A 23,767-nucleotide genomic window follows, 5' to 3' on the forward strand; every position below is an offset into this window, starting at 1 on the left:
CTGGCCCTTTTACTACGTTTCCCCTTTCTAGGGGTAGTTGATGATGATCCTCCTGCAAATTTGCGTTGTGGTTTTGGAGATCCATCGTATGGTTTTTTTTCTTCTATAGCGGGTTTTTGGTCCTTCATTAATTTCTCGTAAAAGTCCTTTGCCTTTTCCATTGAGGTCAGCCAGTATTTATTCTCATTCAGAGTCACCATTATACCCTCTGTACGTTCCCATCTAAATCTTATATTTCTCTTTTTCAGCTCATCTGTTAGGAAAAAATATTGTCTACGCCTCATTAATGTTGACTTTGGAAATTCTCTCAGGACCGCCACCTTCATTCCGTTAAATTGCAGTGGAATTTTACTATTGCTTGAAAGGACCTCATCCCTTGTCCATTTCCTCAGGAATTTGACAATTATATCTCTCGGAGTGTTATTCTTTCTTGAATAGGTAGTCGCAATTCGATAAACTTGGTCAACTTCCTTCTCCAAATCAGTCACTGGTCTTTTCAATGCCTTGGCCAAGATGTCCAAGACTATCATTCTGATATCTTCATTTGGGTTTTCTTGAAGATTTCTGAGACGTAGGTGATTTTCCAAGTCTCTCAACTCCATTGCTTCTTGGTTTTTTTCAAGTCTCGATCTTTGTTTCTCCCATAAAGACATTTTCTGTTCTATGTTCTTTTGTACTTTTTCCTTCTCCTTCGATTTAACCTTTAATTCTTTTATATCTCGTTTCATCGTGGACATCTCTTCATCAATTTTGCCAATTTCTTCTTTGAGATCCTTCTTTAGTTCATTTTTTAATTCTATTTTTAATTCGTCAATTTTATTTTGCATCTCTTTATTATGTTTCTCTTGTTTTGCCTCTAAATCTTTTATCCCTTTTTCAACTGATGTTTGGAAATTGGATTGCGCCAATGCCAGGTTTTGGATTTCTTTGACTACATCTTTCAGAGTAGGCTCTTGGGAACCTTGCGAATTTCTCCTTTGCAGTAATGACTGATCAATCTTCTGGTCTTGTTTTATTTTTGTCACAGGGTCTGGCTTTGCCTTTGGTGTTGCCATTATAATAATAAATTGGATTAAATATATCTTCAAATTAATTGCCAGTAATAAAATTTGTATAATTAGCTGTCATCTAATAAATGAATTATAGTATCTTAGCTCCGACAGATCAAAGGAGTTTAATTTAATCTTATATAAACAGTTCAATTCAATTAATTAATTAATTTAATTTTTTTCCCCAATTAATTTAATCAATTTAGTTAATTCAAAATAACTAATTATAATGACTAATTATTATAGAATAATTAATTGAAATTTATAAAGTTAAAGTTTAGCACATCCAAGATATTTTAATCAGAACAATTAATCACTCCTGTCTTCCTGCCGCTTCACCCGCTGTTCCGTTGTCTCCGTCTCTGTCTTTGCCCCGTCTGTCCCACGCCGTCCCGTTTAGTCCGTTGCCTCCTCCGTCGTCGTCTCCCCGCTGGTCTCTTCTTCGCTCCCGTTGATCCTGTAATTTGTGTCCTTTCTCTCCTCCTTCGTTCCTTTCCCTCCTCCCTCTCGTTTCCTCTTGTTTCTCTTATTTCTTCAGTAACAATTTAATTTATTCAGTTCACACTTCCGCCCTTCTTTACAATGGCGGGCGCTATTTTTCAGCCCTCAGCGGCTCGATTTACGCTTCCGCCCTTCTTTGTAATGGCGGACGCTGTATTTCCGCCCTCAGCAGCTTACATCCGCTTCTGCTTGGCTGGTGTTCCCAATAGTTCATCCGACCTAAGGGTTCCGCCAGGCGTGACTCACCGGCTCCTCCCCTTCCTCTTCGTGTACAGCTTCGTCCAGCCCTCTCTTTTTATTTACAAGAAGGTCGCGTCGGAGTCAAAACATCATGGCGCCAAGGTCAGAGACTGTTTTATTTTTTCAATGGCGCTCGCATAGAAAGATGAGAGGAGGGAGCAAAGGGAGGTGGACGAGGGGAGGGAAATTATCCCAGATTATCCCAGAAATTAAGTTAAATTCAGATCTTGGGATTTTGTAAGGTTTTATAGATTGTTATATTTATATTAGATTTAAATTAAATTTTCCAGTTTTCCAAAACATTATAGTTTCTTCCGCTTCTCCAAATTCTTCCAAGTTATTCCAAATTCTTTAGCTCACAATAGGTCAGGTTCAGCAATTTAACTCCGAACTTGAGGGAAATAATCGGGTGTCTTTGCCCCGTTTTCTTGTTCCTTTTTTTCGTCACAGAATCAGAAAAAAATAAGATATTATTTTCTTACCCACCCTCCGTTTCTGAGGGTTATTGTTGTTGAAAATTCTTCGCTCTTAGATAGATGGGGAGGTGGCAGTAGTTCCTGCAGAGGTTTCCCCCGCACCCCACGGGGCAGCCCGCTACCGGCGGATCTCTTCCCGGACCCTTTTCGCCCCCACCCTTGAGGGGAGGGTGGCTTTCGGGGTCTTCGGGTAATCCCACCCGGTTTCGCGTACCCTCAGCTCTCGATCCGGCTGAGGAGGGGAGCTATTTGCTCTACCCGGCCGCTCTCCGTGGGTCCTTGCCGAAGAGCTTCAGCAAGGCACTCCTGCCGCCATGCCGCCCCACCGGAAGTCGCGTCTACATACATTGACGTCATTCTCTGCGTCATTTCAGCATCATAGGAATATCAAATTCTATCTTCCAACATACAAAAGGCATGTCTGTGTATTTCTTTCTTGAAGAGCAGCATACAGCTTACATTCATCAATCAAGGGGCCTACTTTGACCTGTAATGAGGGAGATATAGGCTCCTCCTCTCTTAGAGCCTAGTTGTACCAATCTCTGTTGCTACTAGGATGGGCTTATCTCCCCTGGAATGTTCCTCTCCCTCTTGCTGTGCCTGGACGCAGCTTGGATTTCTGATACAGAGAGAGCCTGATTTTTCTAGACATTTCAGTGCTTGTAAAGTACATATAATTTATACATAAGTAAATATCTATTTTCCAATATCTCCTCATCAGTAGTGGATGCTTCTCTTTTTCTTTTCCTTCAGCGGCCAGGTTGTCTGTCCAGTCGAAGATGCCAAAAATCTCCTTTCACCAGGTACTCCTTGCTGAAGCTCACAGAAATGTTTCAGGATTACTCAAAGGTAGCAGGGCCCCACTGTTTTTGTTTGGTGTTTCAGTGTCCTCCTCCATTTGCTGTAACTAACCCTGCTTAAGGAGAAGTCAGTCTTCATCTGCCTTTCAACTTTCAGTGATGGAACTTGGTTCTGGTTTGAGCCTTACTATTGGGAATGCTATTTTACACTAGCAAAATAATAATAATAATAATAATAATAATAATAATAATAATAATTGTTTAAACTTTATTTATATTTATATACCACCCTATCTCCCCAAGGGGACTCAGAGCAGTTTCCACATATGCAAAATAATGCAAAAACATACAATATAAAACAAAAACATAGGCATAAACTGTTAACACAACATATATATTAAAATAAATTTAAAACCAGTTCCGCTCTCTTCTTTGTGCAAGGTAAGCTGCCAGGGGCCAAGATTTCAATAAGAGGCCTGGACTATTTGGAATGGGCTGGGCCAAGACTAATGCCAGGAGAAGGGGGAAATGGGGCCGGCTGAATGCTATAGTGCATATTGCAGCACTGCTAATATCCATGCTGGTTAAGGATGTTGGGACATGTAATTAATCACATCTTAAAAGCTCCAGGTTGGGGGAAGCTACCATGCTGCAGGAATTTGAGGGTCTGTAGTTTCTGAGAATACATGTCACATGGACATCTCTGTTCTCAAGTGAGGCTATATCTGGTAGCTTCTTTTATCTAAGTGTTGGCAGAAATGTAGACTTCATAGGAGTTCAAGTTTACAAACTGAGTTGCCTGGGGTATTTAGTGATGTACCCTTCATATCACCTCATATACCTCAGTTCTGACAGCATAATAATAATAATAATAATAATAATAATAATAATAATATCTTATTACAGCCAGAAACCTGCAGATTTGTTGTACAACGCTCAAAGGCCCTTCCACACAGCCCTATATCCCAGAATATCAAGGCAGAAAATCCCACAATATCTGCTTTGATCTCTGTTATCCGACTCCACAATCAGATAATGTGGGATTTTCTGCCTTGATATTCTGGGAATAGAGCTGTGTGAAAGGGCCCAGAGGCCTTCCACACAGCCCTATATCCCAGAATATCAAGGCAGGAAATCCCACATTATCTGATTGTGGAGTCGGATAACAGAGATCAAAGCAGATATTGTGGGATTTTCTGCCTTGATATTCTGGGATATAGGGCTGTGAGGAAGGGCCCAGAGATGTAACAGTAGATCCTCAACTTGCCTTCAATTCAACTCCACCAAACACTGTCAGAATTTACTCAAATTGTAAACCTGATTTCACTATATGTGAACTTTACTTTCCCTTTTTCATCCTAGCATATATATATGGCTTCTCTAGGCACATATCTTCTTTGTCTTAACAATGGATATTTCACTAATTTCCTACTAGAAAATTGAAACTGCTCCAATTTAAACCCTGTATGTCTCTGTAGACTAAGCTGGGAATTGAGAAACCTATGAACTAGATAGTACCTAGCCTTAGAGGTATGGAACCTTATAGGTTTTGCCCAACCTCTCCTCCAATCTCCAGACTCTCCAAATTAAAATGAATAGAATTTTATTGCCTCACAATTAATTCCTTGTCACTTCTGGAATGCTCCAGGAGTAGTGCAACAGTGAGAAGTAATGTTCAATCATCATCCAGTCTCTCAAAGTCCCTGAAAATCTCTGGATAGAGAAGGAAGCTACAACTAGTTCTGACCTCCTTTTGCGAATTTCAGGCACATAAATGGCTCAGTGTGACTTCTTTGGAGTTGCAGGAGCCAAAATGGTCTCTTGGACCCATCATATGTGCCTACTCCTTTTTGGCAGGAGTTCTTTGCTTTCCATGAGGTACTGTCTTTTGTCTGAATACTGCAAGAATGCTCAGCTGGAGTTCATGAAGCTTGTGGAGGAGGATAGCTACAGGAAGGCACAAAGCTGTAGCTATGTGTGGGGAGAATGAGGACATTGCCCACTCAGTAAGAATGAGATTTTATTTCAGTCTCCAGATTTCTAGAATTACAGTCACTGAAAATACCCACATCCGGAACCCTCCTATATGCAGTGTTTTCATTCCCTTGGTATCTTTGCCTCCCACTTTTCTTTGGATGCTCAAACTGTATCTTTTGAGTGTTCACTAGATTTTCAAAGTTACTACAATACTGGAAACTGGAGGTCTTGCATGGTGGTGAGAATTCATTTCCCCTCCTTGCTCATATTTGAATGGGGGACCAACACAAAGATAGGAGGTGCTGTAGACTATATTTCAGAGGAGACCATGACAAACCACAACTGAACATTGCTAGCCTCCAAAAACTCTATTAAATGTATAGGGACACCATCAATCAACATGGGATGTAAAGGCACAGATCCATAGTTGATCCCTTATGGGACAACAAGCTTCCAGAATGGCATTCCAAGAATTTGGAAAGGCGTTCTAAATTATTATTAGTGAAAATGCTTAAGGGTTATGCTTTAGAATAAGCATTCTGAGGAAGGCTGCCTTAGTTCAGAATTGTGCTAGGTTTCTAACAGTTAAATGTACTTTGCTTTGTGACTATTGCAGTGTTGACTGTTTGTTTTGTCTTCCTAGACTCCACACATTACTTACCCACGTAGCCCATCACTGTGGAGAACATATGAACCTGAGCCACACTTCATCCCACCCAGAATTGTTGAGCAGCCAGATCCAGCAACTTTGAAGAAGCAATGTATGTATCGAAAGAAGCTGGAAAAGGAGAAAATTAAGGCCATGAAGAAAAGGTAAGCAGTAAGATGCAGTTTCCATCTCTACAGTGAAAGCTGATCAGAACAAATACATTAAATTATTATTAGCTGTTTTTAAATAGAAAATACTTTTTAAAATGGGATGTTGATTATCCTGACTCTAATGCATTAAAATTATACTTCTATAAAGTATGTAGGATCCTAGAACTGCCTATCTCCCAAAGAAGAGAATAGTTCTTCAAAAGGGATCAGAAATAAAGGTGTGGGAATAAAGCAAATGAATACTTCAAAACATGTTTTGTTTAGACCTTGAAATATTTTTCAGTTTTCAGGCAAGATACAGTTTTGAGGAATTGTTCTTGATGAAATAAAATTAAATTGACCTTTTAGTCCAATTTGTTTCTCTTACAATATTGTAACATAACAAAACAATAATGCAGAAATCCCACACAGTGCTTGAAGTTGAACCAAACATTTCAAGGTCTCAATCCAATCAATAGTCCTAGCTGGAACACATCCATTGAATCAACAGAAGTTCTGGTATGTGTTATTTAACCAGGTTCCCATTAATTAAGCTCTCCTAGATGGGAGTATTAACTGGATGTAGGCCTGGGCTTCCCTGTGAGATTTATCCTCTTTTCTTTAAAATTAAGGTTGGATTACCATCTTAGATAACACCATTTAAGCCTTGCATTCATTATTGCCGCTCTCTAAAACCTTTTAAACTTTGAGCACACATCCTTCCCTTTCTCTCGGGATATAAGGGTAAAACATGTTCAGTACTGCATGCCACTCTTTCCAGGAGGAGGGATTCTGTTTATATATCTGTTTCCTTATCTTCACTTTGAGGCATGTGAACACACCCACCTGCCCTTTTCATTTGTCCATGGACCTTTTAATTTCTTCATTGTTATAGCATTACGGTTCTCCGACAATTGCTATGGTTCAATCCCATGGAATCCTGGAATGTACATGTTAGAGAGGGACTTCTAGAGTTCCCAGCCAGGCATTCCCTCTGTTGTTTCTGATTAAAGTCCCAGCCCTAGGATCCAAGATCTTGTCATGGCAATTAAAGTAAATTCATACTGCTACCACACAGCCCAACAAAAAAAAATATTGGTGTCTTGGTTTTTAGGTTTGTTCCTGGGATTATTTAGGGCACTGATTCAGAAAGGTGCATTGGATAGACTGCATCAGCCCTAATTTTTTACATATGGCTATCATGATTTTTTATGGGCAAGCAGATGAAGTGTTGGCATTGTTGACTCATATAATCTAGATCATAGCAGATAAACTGGGTTCAGATACTAGATTATGGGGCAGTATATATCCATCTGAAGACTGGCATGTTATATGTTCTGTCTCTATCTCAAAAACTAGAGCTGAAAGGGGAAAACTGATGCCATTTTTTGGAATCAAAATGTCAATTATAGCTGGAACAGATCTAACGTTTGAGGCACCAAAATGTATATTGGCTAGTGTGAACAGAATAAAATTGAGACTCCTGCTATCAAAAACTTACCTTTTTGCTTTTCTCATAATATCCAGTAGGTGGTGGTAGCATATCACAAATCCTGTATTTTTTTTAAAGAGCAGCTTTGCATGTTTGTCTTATTTTGTGTAATAATATATTTACTCAACCTTCTGTATCCACATTTTCTGCATCTACTGTTTCTGCACCCACAGATCCCACCATCCATGGCTTGGAAATGTTTTTTTAAAAAAATCCCAAAAGCAATCCTTGATTTTGCCATTGTATATAAGGAAAACCTTTTTCAAATACCATTGTATATAATGACATTTCTGCATCCATAGATTTTGGAACCAAACCTCAGTGGATATTAAGAGCCAGCTCTATTATGTTTACGCTTGGAAGTGACAAACAAATTGTCTATGTAGGGCACATTTCCACAATTTAATCGGGTTTCATTCTCAACTAGCATTTAAGTTTTGTTAATGGAGCAGTATAAGAACAGGTAAGCTGGATCAATGTGAAGGCCTATCTAGTCAAACAATATGTTCACACAATGGTCAGTCAGTTGCCTATGGGAAGCCCAACCACAGGACATAAGGACAAACTGCTAGGTTGGCAGAAGCTGGGGCTAACAGCAGGAGCTCACCCTGCTTCCCGGATTCCAACCACCGGCCTTTGGGTCAGCAAGTTCAGCAGCTCAGCAGTTTAACCCTCACAGCTCCCCACACCCAAATCCCACCCACAACCTCCCCAAAGCCTGCTTTTTATCATTTTTCCATCTCTAAAGTATCTTTTTTCTTTAAAGTGCCTGAAGTATACATTGTATTTGATGTAACTAACTGCACTGTGGTCTCATATGGGCACAGTGTGATGTTGACAGTTTTATTTTCAGTTTCCTTTGGAGCTCTTCACAATCCTGTCAGTGAGGTTTTTGCAAGGTGGGACTGGAGTCCTGTCTTCTATGCAGCCCACCTCAAGTCTGCAACACAGCTTAGCATTTTGGACCTGATGTCATTTCCAAACAATTTCCAAAACAGCCGCATGTTCAGTGCATTGCAGTTATCCAACTGAGAAGTAATCAAGGTACATGTCACTATAGCCATGATGTTGTTTCTTTTTTCCCTCAGATCTGATTTTTCTCTCTCCAAGTTTGTCAAGGTAGCAAAGATTAAACAGAAAGAGATCGGCATTTGGGAGGAAGACCAGAAAGCAGAAAGGCTCAAGGTCAGATGTTAAACAAAAGCTATGATTTGTAACAATGCATCCATCATTGGGAATCTTGATTCCATTGCTGTAGATCAGAGATTGGGAATGTTGTTGGACTGCAAAACCTATTAGCAGTCACCACTGATTATTTCAGGGAAGGCTGATAGAAATCCAGCAACATGTGGAGAGCCAGATGCTGCCCATCTCTGATGTAGATTAATGTGGCAAAACTTATATATTCCAATTTAGCTCAACTGTTAATGGTTCTTAGTGTGTCTCCTGGTTTATTACCTGTTTATATCACTTGTTTTTTTCTTCAGCGTGCATCCAAAACATAAGCTCTCTTCCACAATAGGCTACATGATTAGAGCCATTAGACACATGGACACAGCCACTAAATAATTTGCTGCACAAAACATTGATCTCAGAAATGGTGTGCAGCATATTATTGAGCAAAGCAACAGACAGTTTTGATGAATTTACATTTTACACAACAAGTAAGATTTTACTCACTTGGGCACTGGTCATCCTAATAGCAACATTTGGAAGCAAGGAAAATAGCAAAAAATGCAAATGGGAGATGACTGCTTTAGCAGAAACAGAACTCTAGACTGCCAATGTAGAAGGGATAGAGCCAAAAGTTTGCTGAATCAGGTTATTTCACTATTCAGGGTGGGAATGGTAGGGCGTCCACATGTTGTTGAACTGCAACTCCTATAGCTAGTGGTTAAGAGCAGCAAGGAGTTGCAGAGCAACAGCACCTGGAGAGCTGCATCCATCCTTTCTATAGGTATAAATCTGAGTCTAAATTCAGACATATGCTCATCTACATGAATGCAAGTAATTTTAAATTAAATGGGTCTTACTTAGGGCCCTACATCCCAGGATCTGATCCCAGGTTTTCTGCTTTAAACTGGATTATATGAGTCCCCACCGATAATCTGGGATAAACAGAAAACCTGGGATCAGATTCTGGGATATAGGGCATGCCTGGAAGGGCCCTCACACAGATGAAGATATAGGATTACAGCTTGACTTTATGAATCTTATCAGGAATTTATTCCAGTAAGACCCAAGCAAGAGGGAGATATGGAGTTTATTCATTCATGAGATTACCATAAATTGAAGTCAATTTTATAACACTTAACTGTAATAACAACCATATAAGGAAGGCTGAGCGAAGGAAGATAGATGCTTTTGAGCTGTGGTGTTGGAGGAAAGTTCTGAGAGTGCCTTGGACTGCGAGAAGATCCAACCAGTCCATCCTGCAGGAAATAAAGCCTGACTGCTCATTGGAGGGAAGGATACTAGAGACAAAGTTGAAGTACTTTGGCCACATCATGAGGAGACAGCAAAGCTTAGAGAAGACAATTATGCTGGGGAAAGTGGAAGACAAAAGGAAGAGGGGCCGACCAAGGGCAAGATGGATGGACGACATCCTTGAAGTGACTGGACTGACCTTGAAGGAGCTGGGGGTGGTGACGGCCAACAGGGAGCTCTGGCGTGGGCTGGTCCATGAGGTCACGAAGAGTCGGAGACGACTGAACGAATGAACAACAACAATGTATATTTGTGCTACTGTCACCATCACTGGTCGCTACCATCACCGGTGGCGCAGTGGGTTAAAGCCCTGTGCTGGCAGGAATGAAGACTGACAGGTCGCAGGTTCGAATCCCAGGAGAGGCGGATGAGCTCCCTCTATCGGCTCCAGCTCCACATGCGGGGACATGAGAGAAGCCTCCCACAAGGATGATAAAGAAATCATCCAGGTGTCCCCTGGGCAATGTCCTTGCAGACGGCCAATTCTCTCACAACAGGAGCGGTCGCTCCTGACACAACAAAAAAACAAACAAACCCATCTTATAACCCAGGGATGGGAATCAGCATTTCCCTGAGTCCCTCCAGGGAGATAGAGCGGAATATAAATAAAGTTTTATTTCAGATGATGCTGGACTTCAACTTCCTATAATTTTTACCTTTGACTAGGCTGACTATGATTTGCTGAAAACTTAAGTCCATTTTTTTCTTTGGAGGACCACACAATTCCCATGGCAGAAGGGGACCTGTTATCTACCCAAAAGCTATATTGCTTAAGGTCATAGTTTTATGGTTTGGTTAGATAATTATTGTAGCTTTTCCCTGTATTTTTTTCTTGAGATGTTACTCAACTCCACTTATAGATAAATGTAATCCATCACGTACTTTGATTCTTTCTCTTCTTAATACATCAATGTTTTCCAATTCTATGTCCCTACAGGTTCTCATAAAGTACTTGGCTTCCCCTGTGGAACTTCAACAACTCTATGCAGCTCAGGTAACATTAAGTGTTCTTCATTTGGTCTACAGTCTGTTTTATTTACCCCAGTTCAACACTTAAACAAGAATAGTACACAGGTGCCCAGACAAAGTAAAAGCTGCGACTCTGATGATAATAAAAGTTAAATTTCTGGGTCAGAAATCATAGTGTAAATTAAGCCCTTTTCTGGAAACAAGGAATAATGAAATGTGTAGCTTCTGAGTGTGGTGTAGTTTTCTTTTCTGCAGGCTTTTAAACATAGTGAGTATCTGCATGTCTTCCTTTGTTTCTTACATTGAGGGAGTGGTAGCTTGGGGGAAGAAGAGATTCCATCCAAATATTAGGAAAAGCTTCCTGACAGTAAGAGCTTTTTGACAGTGGAATATGCAGCTCTTGGAGGGTTTTAAACAGAGGCTGAATGGTCATCTGTTCTGAATGCTTTGTGTATTTCTGCATGACAGAATGAATTGGACTCTATGAACTATAACTGTAGAGACATTGTTGTAAAGTAGATATAGGAAACATGTGGCTTTCCAAATATGATTGGAGAAGATTAATCATAATTCATATCTACCATCCAGTTCATTTGCTGCTCGTGCCCCTCTGCCTAATTGAAGCAGAAGGATGGAGAGAAAGGACACCATATGTTACAAATGATGAAATAATCAGGAGAGATCTAATTCTAAAATGGACCCCCCAGTAGCACAATGGGTTGCTGACCAAAAGGTTGGCGGTTTGAATCCAGGGAGCGGGGTAAGCTCCCATCTGTCAGCACCAGCTTCTCATGCGGAACATGAGAGAAGCCTCCCACAGGATGATAAAACATCCAGGCATCCCCTGGGCAACATCTTTGCAGATGGCCAATTCTCTCACACCAGAAGTGACTTGCAGTTTCTCAAGTCGCTCCTGACATGAAAAAAAAATCTAATTCTAAATAAATATTGGAGGGTAAGATCTGATAAATGCAGCAGGACTTACTTGTATATGAACATGTTTGTCTTAGCTGAAATAATCCTTATTTGAGGAGGATAATCTTTGTGTTTCAGACTTCATGTTTCCCGCTAGTACTGTGTTTACAAATGACTTGTTTCCTCAGTTTTGAGAGCTGCATTCATTTTGCAATGTCTCCTGTAGTTTTTCATCTGCTGTAGATTTGGAGCCATCAGTTTAGAGATAGTTGATGAATTTATCAATTGTGCTTAATATAGGCAAAACCATACCTGGCAAAATCACTTCAAATCTTTCTGCCTGCTTTGTTCAGTTGGGTGTTTTTATTAAGTTACAGAAGTGAGATCAACTCAAATGGACCTTTACATTTATTATACCTGCTTTGTTTTGTTTCAGTGGAAGCAGGTGCCTGCAGGAATGGTGTTTTTTTTGTCTTCTGGAAAGTTAGGGGAAATGTTTGTGGCATGCTAGGAGTTTTAGTTCAGAATGATAACTTCCCCAATTTCTGATTTGGCTTTATCATGTACCTATATAGATGGAAACAGCTGGCTTTTAATATATTTTCCAATTCTTCCTTAGAGTCTATTCTCTAGAACTGGAATTGTGAAAGGAGTCCCTGGTGATAATTCTTTGTTTCTCTGGCTGGTTTTTGTAGGCCCTTGGGCACCTTGGTGTTGCTGAAGAAATGGTTGTATCTGCACTTTATAATACTGTAAGTACTTGCCCTCCAACATTTCATAGGAGGAAACCAAAACATATTTGGACAACAAACATCAGTATGTGGCCTAGATGGCAAAAGCTATCGATGAGGAAGAATATATAAGCTTGAAGGAACTGGAGCAGTTTGCTTTTACCTGAGCCTACTGGGATAGGAAAAGCTGCCTCCTCCTCTCCTTTCCTCCTTCCCTTACTAGTTAATTGAGTGTAAACTCCTTTTGAGTGAAAACTAGTTAGCTGAACTCAGAGCAAGTGAAGTAAATGATGGATGGATGGGAAAGTGGGAGAAGAAACTGAAACTGGGATATTTTTAAAAGCACCTGGAACTGGGATTAATCAGGATTGCCTCTGAAAAATCAAGACAATTGTATGATGTGGGAGTTTGTAGGGATTTGTAAGTATTGTCGAAGGCTTTCATGGCTGGAATCATTAGGTTCTTGTGGGTTTTTTCGGGCTATAGAGCCATGTTCTAGAGGCATTTCTCCTGACGTTTCGCCTGCATCTATGGCAAGCATCCTCAGAGGTGTGAGGTCTGTTGGAAGTAGGAAAAATGGGTTTATATATCTGTGGAATGGCTGGGGTGGGGCAAGGAGCTCTTCCCTGCTGCAGTTAGGTGTGAATGTTAGCTGATCACCTTCATTAGCATTTGAAGGCCTGCCTAAGCCTGGGAAATCTGTTGCTGGGAGGTGTTAATCTGTGCCTCCCAGCACAGATTAACACCTCCCAGCAACAGATTTCCCAGGCTTAGGCAGGCCTTCAAATGCTAATGAAGGTGATCAGCTAACATTCACACCTAACTGCAGCAGGGAAGAGCTCCTTGCCCCACCCCAGCCATTCCACAGATATATAAACCCATTTTTCCTACTTCCAACAGACCTCACACCTCTGAGGATGCTTGCCATAGATGCAGGCGAAACGTCAGGAGAAATGCCTCTAGAACATGGCTCTATAGCCCGAAAAAACCCACAAGAACCTAGATTTGTAAGTACATATCATACCTATGGAATTGATTGATCTTGCAATATTTTGAGGATTTAACTGTAGACTTTTAGAATGGTTGGATACAATTTCTCTCATCTGAAACCAACACTTTCTTGGAAAACCAACAATCAAAGTAGATACAACATTATCAATTATCTAGATTTCCTCTGTGCACCGGTTTGCACCAGTTAGCCCATGCAAGCAGATGTTAAAGGGAAAAGGCCACAGAAAAAGAAGAAAAATCGTTATTAGACCTTTATTTATTGATTTATTGTTTAATCTGTTTAATTTTTTAAATATAAGGTAGCAAGAACAAGACTATCAATTACCTAGATTGCCTCTATGCACCAGTTTGCAGGCTGTGTGTATGCATGTCTCTCTCTATGTAGAAATGATGTTATAGCATCACACTCCTCATCTCACTTTGCTCACTGCTGGACACATAACAGAAGAGATGAGGAGGGAAATATAAAACGTCATGAACTGTTATTGTCTTGTTATACTAAAGATTTCAAAAGGTGTTGTTGGGGGAAAGAATGAGTACGAGTTGGGTCAGTGACAGTCATGCATTTCATTTAGCATCAAATTACATAGGAGTCATATTTAGCAACAGGAAATTATCATGTGTGGCCCCTGATCCCCAAGAAGGAATAAAACGAATGAACTAAAAGAATGGGAGGGAGAGATGAAGGAAGTGAAGGAAGGAAAGGAGGAAGGAAAGAAATGAGGGAGGGAGGCCTGGAAAGAGAGGGCCAGTTGAAATTTGAATAGGGGCTACAATTGGTCCCCAGGTCGGACTTTGGACATGCCTGTTCTAATGTGTATGCACTCCAATCAGTGGTCTTATTCGTATGCACTACAAGTGCGTATAGTTGATGTCATTGCTGTTGGGTTTTTTAAAATAGTCACTAATTTTGTCATATTTTCTGGTATTTTAGCATCAATATTGTGGCATAGTCTGGTGCAGTAGGATGTATCTGGGAGTAACACCAACTGTAATGACACCTCTATTTACAGTATAACCTAAAATTTATCTTGACTAATATACAGTAGCTTACTACTTACTTTCCCTTTTCTTAAGGTACACACAGAGTGTTCAGGCTGTGAGGCTCTGATGAGCAGACAAACTACACTTTGATGTTAGATCTCATTGTTCTGGGGGATCCTTCCACTTCTGTTAAGTATAAAGGTAGAGGTTCATGCATGTGAGTGGTTTATAGCTGTTCATTATTACTATTTATTTTTTCAGCTTCAAGAAAGTAACAATCAGCCATTGCAATATGAAGCAGCTCGATCCCTTGCTTTGCTGGGTGAGTGGATTTTTTGTCAGATAACTCAAGATCCCTAGTGCTGGCATGGGGGAAGGGCGTTAGACCCATTGGTGGATCACCAAGCAAACTGGCAGGGACTTTCCTGTTCATTCTTGCATTCATGTACAACTTTTGTTGTAATATTTTTAAAGTGTGAAACTGGCTTAATAAAATAATAATAATAATAATAATAATAATAATAATAAAACTTTATATACCACTCTATCTCCCTGAGGAGACTCAGGGCGATTTCCAAGTAGAATAGAATAATAGAATAATAGAATCAAAGAGTTGGAAGAGACCTCATGGGCCATCCAGTCTAATTTCCTGCCAAGAAACAGGAATATTGCATTAAAAGCACCCCTGACAGATGGCCATCCAGCCTCTGTTTAAAAGCTTCAAAAGAAGGAGCCTCCACTACACTCCGGGGCAGAGAGTTCCACTGCTGAACGGCTCCCACACTCATGAAGTTCTTCCTAATGTTCAGATGGAATCTCCTTTCTTGTAGTTTGAAGCTATTGTTCCACGTCCTAGTCTCCAGGAAAGCAGAAAACAAGCTTGCTCCCTCCTCCCTGTGACTTCCTCTCACATATTTATACATGGCTATCATGTCTCCTCTCAGCTTTCTCTTCTTCAGGCTAAACATGCCCAGCTCTTTAAGCCGCTCCTCATAGGGCTTGTTCTCCAGACCCTTGATCATTTTAGTCGCGCTCCTCTGGACACATTCCAGCTTGTCAATATCTCTCTTGAATTGTGGTGCCCAAAATTGGACACAGTATTCCAGGTGTGGTCTAACCAAGGCGGAATAGAGGGGTACCATTACTTCCCTAGATCTAGACACTATGCTCCTATTGATGAAGGCCAAAATCTCATTGGCTTTTTTTGCCGCTACATGACATTATTGGCTCATGTTTAACTTGTTGTCCATGAGGACTCCAAGATCTTTTTCACATGTACTGTTCTCGAGCCAGGCTTCCCCCATTCTGTATCTTTGCATTTCATTTTTTCTGCCTAAGTGGAGTATCTTGCATTTGTTACTGTTAAAAAGTAACATCACCAAAGCTTACAGAGTAAACAACATAAGCATAAAATTAACAAAACAACATAAGCATAAAATTATTGCAATGACTTAAGCCAAGGGAGCAAAATTTTGTACCATATATTATGATATGTGTATTTTTTAGGTATTAGAATATATGATTCTGGGTTGCTGGAAAACTATGCAAATATCTGGTGCACATGTAAGTAGGTTACCTGAGTAGTATTGGTTCTGGCTTTTGGAGGACCATTCACCATATGGGTGTAGGAAGACTCTTTAATTGTATTGGGGATGAACAGAGGGATGTTGGACCAAGGCAAAAGGCAGCAAAATTTAAATCCATCAGCGGCAATGAAATAATTCCCCTTGGGATCAGGATGACTCTGTGCCTTTGGAAGCCCTCGGCTCCTTCCTTCGTTAGAGAACAGTGAACAAGAATGGCTGTGTTGTAGATCATGAATATGATTTCTGGGCAGAAACTGTAAGTACATGTATGTTTAGCAAGTAATTACTTGTTTATATTGGCATATCAATTAGTTTTTGATGTTTTGTTGATACAGATCAGTACAGCTATGCTTCTGGAGACTAAATGTTTTAGTTCTGTTTTACTAGAAGGTCCTTAGTCTTCTAGTGAAACACAAGGAGATAATTTGTGGCATTCCCAGATGTCCATTAGCTTCCTGATTATTTTATTTTACCTTTGATCTATGCCACTTATCTCTCTGGAGCAGGTTGCCTAGAGACTTCTGTAATGAAAGTACTCATTAAGCATCTGAAAGTAGTAACCCTGAACAAGAGAGAAGATATATTGGCTGCATTGAAGGTTTCTCTGCAAGCCTGGTTATTCACATCAACTTTTGAGGTAAGACATGAGGGTTTACTGTTGGTGGTCATGGCAGTCCCTCTCCTTTTTCCTCTGGACCTATTACAACAACATTCAGATCAATGCTTCTCCTCAAACTGCTGTCTTCCCCCAGCAACATTGCATAGGGTACCGGAACAGCTTAATGCGAAATCTACAGCGGCTGGTGAACTTGCAGGAACCATTGGATGATATAAGCTTCGATGCAGCCCTTTGCTTGGGTTATCTGGACAACTCCAATCTGCTCTCCCAACAGACCATGTTGATGTGCTTGACCCAGAAAGACTGGAAGAAAAAAAGTCAGGTGGGTGTGAAGTCAAAATGCAGACAGAAACCAAAGTTGCATCTTCATGTTCCAAAGAGACCTTTGAGATCATTTTGAAAAAGAGAGGAAGGAAGAACTAACACAGTCCTGCATTCTAATGAGACAAGGATGAATTTGTTGTCAGCCCCAGTTTTTCTACTTGGTGCATTTAAAAAATGTACATTTGTTCTTTATTTCCTACAGTATGCCTTGCTTTGCCATATGGTTCCCTCCTCACATATTTAAAAGTGCTTCTAATAAAAGGAGACAGATGTGCCACACACAAAAATAATACTGGGATTATTTTTGTTTTTCAAAGTAGACAAAAATAAGCAACTTTAGTTTCTTATTCTTAATTCTGCAAACTGCTAAGTGGTGCCAAAAACATATTTCCTTTGCATCTACTTTATTGTCAGTGCACCAGCAAAATGGAAGATTGAGCTTCAGCCAGCATCCGATCTGTGTGTGATGTTCTTCCGCTGCCACTGAGTGAGGCCTAGGCCCTGTAACTATAAATATAATAGTGTGACAGTTATTGAATGTACTCCTCATTAAGTTAACATATAAGTTTACTTATACTTTCACTATCAGAAATGCTAGATCATGATTACTTATTCTAACTATTTACCTCTAAGATGCATTTATGTCATTGGTCTATCTGAGTCTTCTTACAATGACACCTAATTTGACTGTTTACACCCTCCCGCTTGGGGAGTTTGAACTCCCTTCATCCACATCTTCCTTTTGTAGGCCTTGCTTATGCTTATAAAGCACATGGAAATCATGAATGCTGAAATTATCCAGAGTGTTCTACACCATCTCCAACATTGTCCTGTGTACAAAGTAAGTGACTTTTGTACTGTGGAGCTCTTATGGAACCTGTTCCAAGGCTTGTGGAGTTGCTTTTGCATTTTTGGCAATATTACTCTGTTTGCTTTTCCACAGAGCTACATTTAGAAATTTGTTTCTATTTTTTTCAATGTGATGCTTAGGTTATTTGATTAAATGCCAGAGCCTATTTGTTGTTGGTCTGTTGGCTTAGTTGTTTTGCTAAGTGACTCTGACCACATTTAGTTTCTAAAAAACAAAACAGTTCAGTGCAATGGACTTTTTTTTACTGTTTTCTAATTTAAACAGGCAACAGGATGCTGACAAGGAATCTTTGTTAGGATCGCAGTATAGGAGAGGAGGGTATAAACTATGTTTTGAACTTTCTCTCCTTGCCCAGCATGAAAACATCGCATAATAGTAATAATAATAATAATAATTTTATAATTATATTAAAATAATTATTTTTAATTTTTTATAATTTTTAATAATCATCAACACACAGTCCTAGATGCTTGGGAAGTGTCCGATGTGTGATCAAATACAAAAACCAGCATAATGATCTTGTTTGCTGTGTATCAGTCTTATTGTATATCAAATATTAATAATTTTCTTTCTTACCTGCTTTTCCTCATAGCTTGAAGTTAAAGAATAATTAAAATACATAAACATTGTAAAAATACTACAAATACACATATTAAAATGTATTTCTATAAAAGCTACGTATTAAAATGTATTTCTATAAAATACATGTTAAAATACACAAAACGGAGAATAAACAATGGACATGCATTCAAAATTCATGCTTAAAGACTGGCTGGGTAGGCCAATATAACAACTTCACTTAATGGAAAATCCCACACGAGGAAGAATTTAATCAGATTGTGTAGTCAGGCTCTCACTAGCATACAGGCTTTGCCGCTTATTACCTTTCCGAGTTCTGGTAAGCTGAACATATTGAAAAAGAATTGCCCTCCCCCTGCAAAAAAGATGTGGCGTCTGCACATATAATAATAATAATAATAATAATAATAATAATAATAATAATAATAATAATAATAATGTACAGAAGAAATGGGCAGAAGGTTGACTGGGATCAGATGCTGGATCTCTGAGCAATCTGTATCTGATTGGTATGTGCTTTAGCTTCTCCACTGATAACCTAATAACTCTGTCTCTCTCCAAAATGTGTTGTTGAAATAATTAAAGTTTGAGGAAGCAGGCTTGGATGTTTGTGTGAAAAAACAGAGTTCAGTCCAATCAATCTGTTGGGTATTCTGACCTGACTGGATTATTCTAAGCCTTCTTATCTCCCCAAAAGTAGCATTTCCACAATGTAAGAAGTAGACATAGCCCCTTTGACATATCCTCCAAAAGTTCACACGTGAAAACCAGGTCATGCAACACTAGAGTGTGGTCAAGATGGAAGGTATTATAAATGAAGAAGACTACTCAAGCTGGGAGCACCTGAAACGGTTTATTTTAAATGGGCCTTCTGAGAACGGGAAAATGCCATCTTCTCTCTCCTGCTGAATTACTCAAGTACAAAGTAAATTTACACTTTTAACTCAGTTTGCTGTATTTGAAGGACAAAGAGGGAAAGTTGAAGGAGAGAAAGACTAGGATGCTTTAAAAGCATCTGAAGAAGTGAAATGACAGAGGATTACGACAGTTGTAGAAGGATAGTGAAAGTTAGGCTTAATGAAGAGGAGGATAAAGGAATCAGTGTGTTATGGTTTGAACAGTTTTGTGTTCTCTCCCACCTGTTTGCACCTAGCTACGTGCGGACTCTGCACAACTGTTGACCACTATAGGGCTTGAGATTATCCAGCAAGAAGGCATGGAGGAAATGGTGTTTAATGTGCTTCTGATGAAGTTATCTGAGGAACCCTTTCTGGTGAGGCTGAAAATAAAACACCTGCTTTATTCTGTTTGGTTTGCTGGTCTTATTCCCTAGGACATCTTTGATTCCAAAGAGATGATATTTGTGGACTTTACCTTCTCTCAAAAATGTCTTTGCTAGATTTTTCTGCACATATCCAAAGCAATGTTTTAAATCATGAAAGGAGAATAGATCTCTTCTACTTTTTCCACTGGGAATACAGCTGCATGTGTAGGGCTCCATCAATTTCTTTGAATAGCTATTTACATGATTTTAAGAACATTCTGAACAAGAATACCCCTGTTTTTGCTGTTAAAACATAACACCACAACAATGGTAATATGACCAGTGATCCACTTGGTTTGCTTGCTATAGGTATGAACTGGACTTTAGTGCTAAAATATATTGATAAGTTCCCAACTAGATTAGAATCAGGCAAATTATAAATTAGCTTAGATTCATCTCATTGATTCTTTAGTCTATGGATCTATTTTAATTAAGGCTAGCAATTACAATGGAATCAGAAAATAAACCATGAATGCTTTTCATACATTAGGGACCTCTTCACACAGCAATCACTGGTGAAAGGGAAGGCACATGGGGCAGGCCTTGGCACCCCGTATGCCCTCCCTCATCACATGGTGGCGGCAGGAGAGGGTACTATGGCACCCTCTCCCCATCAGATGGCAAAAAGGGTGGTAACACGCATTGCCCCACCACCCTTTTTGCCATCACATGGCAAAAAAGGGAGGAAAGTGCTCTGACAGAGCTACCTAAACTACATTTTCCTTCCTGTAGTGGAGGAGAAAGTGCATTTTGGCACTTCCTCTCCACTTTGGGATGAATGTGGGTAGGACCTACTGTGCATTGTGTGATGGTGCACTGCAGGCCCGGTCCTTGCCTCACATAAAAGTGGCAAAACATATATGAGTTTTTCTTGAGCAAAACAGATGATGATGATAGTAATAATAATAACAATAACAATAATAACAATAATATTGTGGTGAAGACCTAAAAGCAGAACATTAAGTGTAGTTGAGTCCGACTCTAGGGGATGGTGCTCATCTCTATTTCTAAGCTGAAGAGCCGGCATTGTCTGTAGACGCCTCCTAGGTCATGTGGCCAGCATTATTGCATGGAGTACCATTAACTTCCCACAGAAGTGGTACCTACTGATCTACTTACATTTGCATGTTTTCTAACTGCTAGGTTGGCAAAAGCTGGGGCTGACAACGGGAGCTCACCCCATGCCTCGGAGTCGAATTGCCGGCCTTCTGGTCAGCAAGTTCTGCAGATTAGTGGTTTAATTCACTATGCCATTGTGGCTCCTTTTGAAAGTAATAGTATGTGTCATGATTTTTTGATTAGTTTTTTATACCCACCTTAAGCTTTTGCCTACATTTGCTTTACATCCAGCTATTGTAGTATAAGTGTGTGTGCTTAGTAGGCTCCCCAGGGTTCACCCATGGCCGCTCAGGTGGGGCAACACCTGAGCCAAGAGCCTCATGCTGCCAAGCAGTTCCACCCCATCTTACGCTGGTTTTTATGTCTGCAGGTCCTGAACGCATGGCCACTTTAAGCCAATCAAGAAGTGAAGGAAGAATGTCCCTGGGGGTGGGGAGGGAATATGGTATCCTGCTTCATGCTCTGCTACAGATCAAAGTCCTGGTCCAGGTTGAACTACTCAGTACTAGATGTTGTGTATTTAACAACATTCTTCATTTTCACCCAGGTGGTAAAGCAATTTGTGGCCTTAGCTATTGAAGAACTGAATATGAAAAAACAGGTCTGGGAGATAGTAGAGAAGTAAGTGGCAGAAAAAGGCAAAGTCTTTTGTGCCTAATTCTTTTTTCTGGCTTTTCAAATGATTGTGAGATAGTTTTGAGACACAGATAGTTTAGTATCTGACCCATTAGCAGAGAAAGTGATGACTGGATAGCAAAAACCCATAGGAACATAGGAAACTGTGTTATGCTGGCACAGACCACGAATTCATTTGTTTGGTCTGCTCTTTACGGCTTTAGATTGGACAACTGTGCTGGGGATTGTAATTATTACTTTTTTTTTTTGAAGAAATTCAAACAATACTTCTGTTGGCTTTGAATATTTTTTAGCAGCGTCTGGACCAGTTGCAAAATTTTATTCCTACACTCAAGTTGATTTCTTTCTTCTTCTTCTTCTTCTTTTTTCCGTGTCAGGAGCGACTTGAGAAACTGCAAGGTGCTTCTGGTGCCTCTATATCTCTTTTTATTCTAAGAGGTATAAAGACAAAAGAACCCTCTCCTTTAATTCTCCATTTTAAAGCAAATCTTACTATCATGGTCTGCTAATGACATGGCATAACTGCATTATAAAACTGTTAAAAAATTACAAGAGGAAAAATGGTTTTGAAATAGCAAGACCATCCAGCAGGCATGCACTCTGTTAAAAATAGGGTGAGTAAAGCAGGCATAGTTTCCTGCCTCTGTCTCTTTAGGCTAATCACTTCATCACACTAGAGAAATAAATCCTTCTTAAAATCTGATTTCTGCCTCCTGCAGAATTCTGGAGCTGGTAGTTTAGTGAGGCTGTTAAAGGGATTGGGAATTCTTTACCATTTATCAGCTAATCTGGAGGTCATTTTTATCACCTTTCTGACATTTGGGTCTCCAACTCATGACCAATGCTAATATCCATACAGACAAAGTCTACATCAACAGAATATTTAAGCATTCTTACGAGCTGGAATCTCAGGATATTTATATAGGATAATAAGGAGTCCTTTCCAAATCTTTTATGTTATTTATTTTATGCATTCCTAAAGGAAAGAGAAGCCAGCTTGAAAAACCCAGGCAGCAGAAGATGCTAAAAGAGACCTCCAGACAGATATTAATTCATAGAATCAAAGAGTTGGAAGAGACCTCATGGGCCATCCCGTCCAACCCCCTGCCAAGAAGCAGGGAAATAGCATTCAAAGCACCCCTGGCAGATGGCCATCCAGCCTCTGTTTAAAAGCCTCCAAAGGAACCTCCACCACGCTCCAGAGCAGAGAGTTCCACTACTGAACGGCTCTCACATTCAGGAAGTTCTTCCTAATGTTCAGGTGGAATCTCCTTTCTTGTAGTTTGAAGCCATTGTTCCGTGTCCTAGTCTCCAGGGCAGCAGAAAACAAGCCTGCTTCCCTCCTCCCTATGACTTCCTCTCACATACTTATACATGGCTATCATGTATCCTCTCAGGCTTCTCTTCTGCAGGCTAAACATGCCCAGCTCTTTAAGCTGCTCCTCATAGGGCTTATATTCCAGACCCTTGATCATTTTAGTTGCCCTCCTCTGGACACATTCCAGCTTGTCGACATCTCCCTTCAACTGTGGTGCCCAGAATTGGACACAGTATTCCAGATGTGGTCTAACCAAGGCAGAATAGGGGGGGGGGGTAGTATGACACTATACTCCTATCGATGCAGGACAAAATCCCATCGGCTTTTTTGCTGCTGCATCACATTGTTGGCTCATGTTTAACTTTTTGTCCATGAGAACTCCAAGATCCTTTTCACACATACTGCTCTCGAGCCAGGCTTCCCCCATTCAGTATCTTTGCATTTCATTTTTTCTGCCAAAGTGGAGTATTTTGCATTTGTCCCAATTGAACTTCATTTTGTTAGTTTTGGCCCATATCTCTAACCTGTTAATATTTTTGAATTCTGCTCCTGTCTTCTGGAGTATTAGCTATCCCCCCCCCCTCCCAAATTTGGTGTCGTCTGCAAACTTGATGATCATGCCTTCTAGCCCTTCATCTAAGTCATTAATAAAGATGTTGAACAGGACCGGGCCCAGGATAGAACCCTGCTAACAAATGGCCAAGAGCCTTCTGTCCCTCATTCTAAAGAGATAGGATCCACACTTTTGAAATAAGTCCTAGTGTAAATCCAAAAAGCCAAAACAAGTAGCCCTAAAATAATGCATCAATTGGGTGAGAAGGAGCCTATAGTGAAAGAATACCCACTTGTTTAAATCAGGCTGTAAGTGAATTCTAATTTTGGTGATTCTGTCACACATAATCTCACCCTGTATTTAAACTACATATGAAAGGGTGGGTGGCTCCACATTCATGTGGCTGTA

At 40.1% G+C, this 23,767-nt stretch overlaps 1 protein-coding gene across 1 annotated transcript in view; it reads left to right on the plus strand.

Annotated features, from left to right (window-relative positions):
• Positions 1-23,767, plus strand: part of HEATR9 (HEAT repeat containing 9) — a 31,746-nt gene that overhangs the window by 5,411 nt on the left and 2,568 nt on the right. Inside the window, exons 2-12 of the mRNA XM_060760974.2 lie at positions 3,020-3,069; positions 5,687-5,856; positions 8,422-8,518; positions 10,758-10,814; positions 12,400-12,456; positions 14,692-14,752; positions 16,523-16,653; positions 16,769-16,957; positions 17,708-17,800; positions 19,563-19,682; positions 21,400-21,473. Of these exons, the coding sequence (XP_060616957.2) occupies positions 3,020-3,069; positions 5,687-5,856; positions 8,422-8,518; positions 10,758-10,814; positions 12,400-12,456; positions 14,692-14,752; positions 16,523-16,653; positions 16,769-16,957; positions 17,708-17,800; positions 19,563-19,682; positions 21,400-21,473 (1,099 nt within the window). The remainder of the gene's footprint in view (positions 1-3,019; positions 3,070-5,686; positions 5,857-8,421; positions 8,519-10,757; positions 10,815-12,399; positions 12,457-14,691; positions 14,753-16,522; positions 16,654-16,768; positions 16,958-17,707; positions 17,801-19,562; positions 19,683-21,399; positions 21,474-23,767) is intronic.

This window comes from Anolis sagrei, chromosome 2, assembly GCF_037176765.1.
Source record: "Anolis sagrei isolate rAnoSag1 chromosome 2, rAnoSag1.mat, whole genome shotgun sequence".
Classification (NCBI taxonomy): Eukaryota; Metazoa; Chordata; class Lepidosauria; order Squamata; family Dactyloidae; genus Anolis; species Anolis sagrei.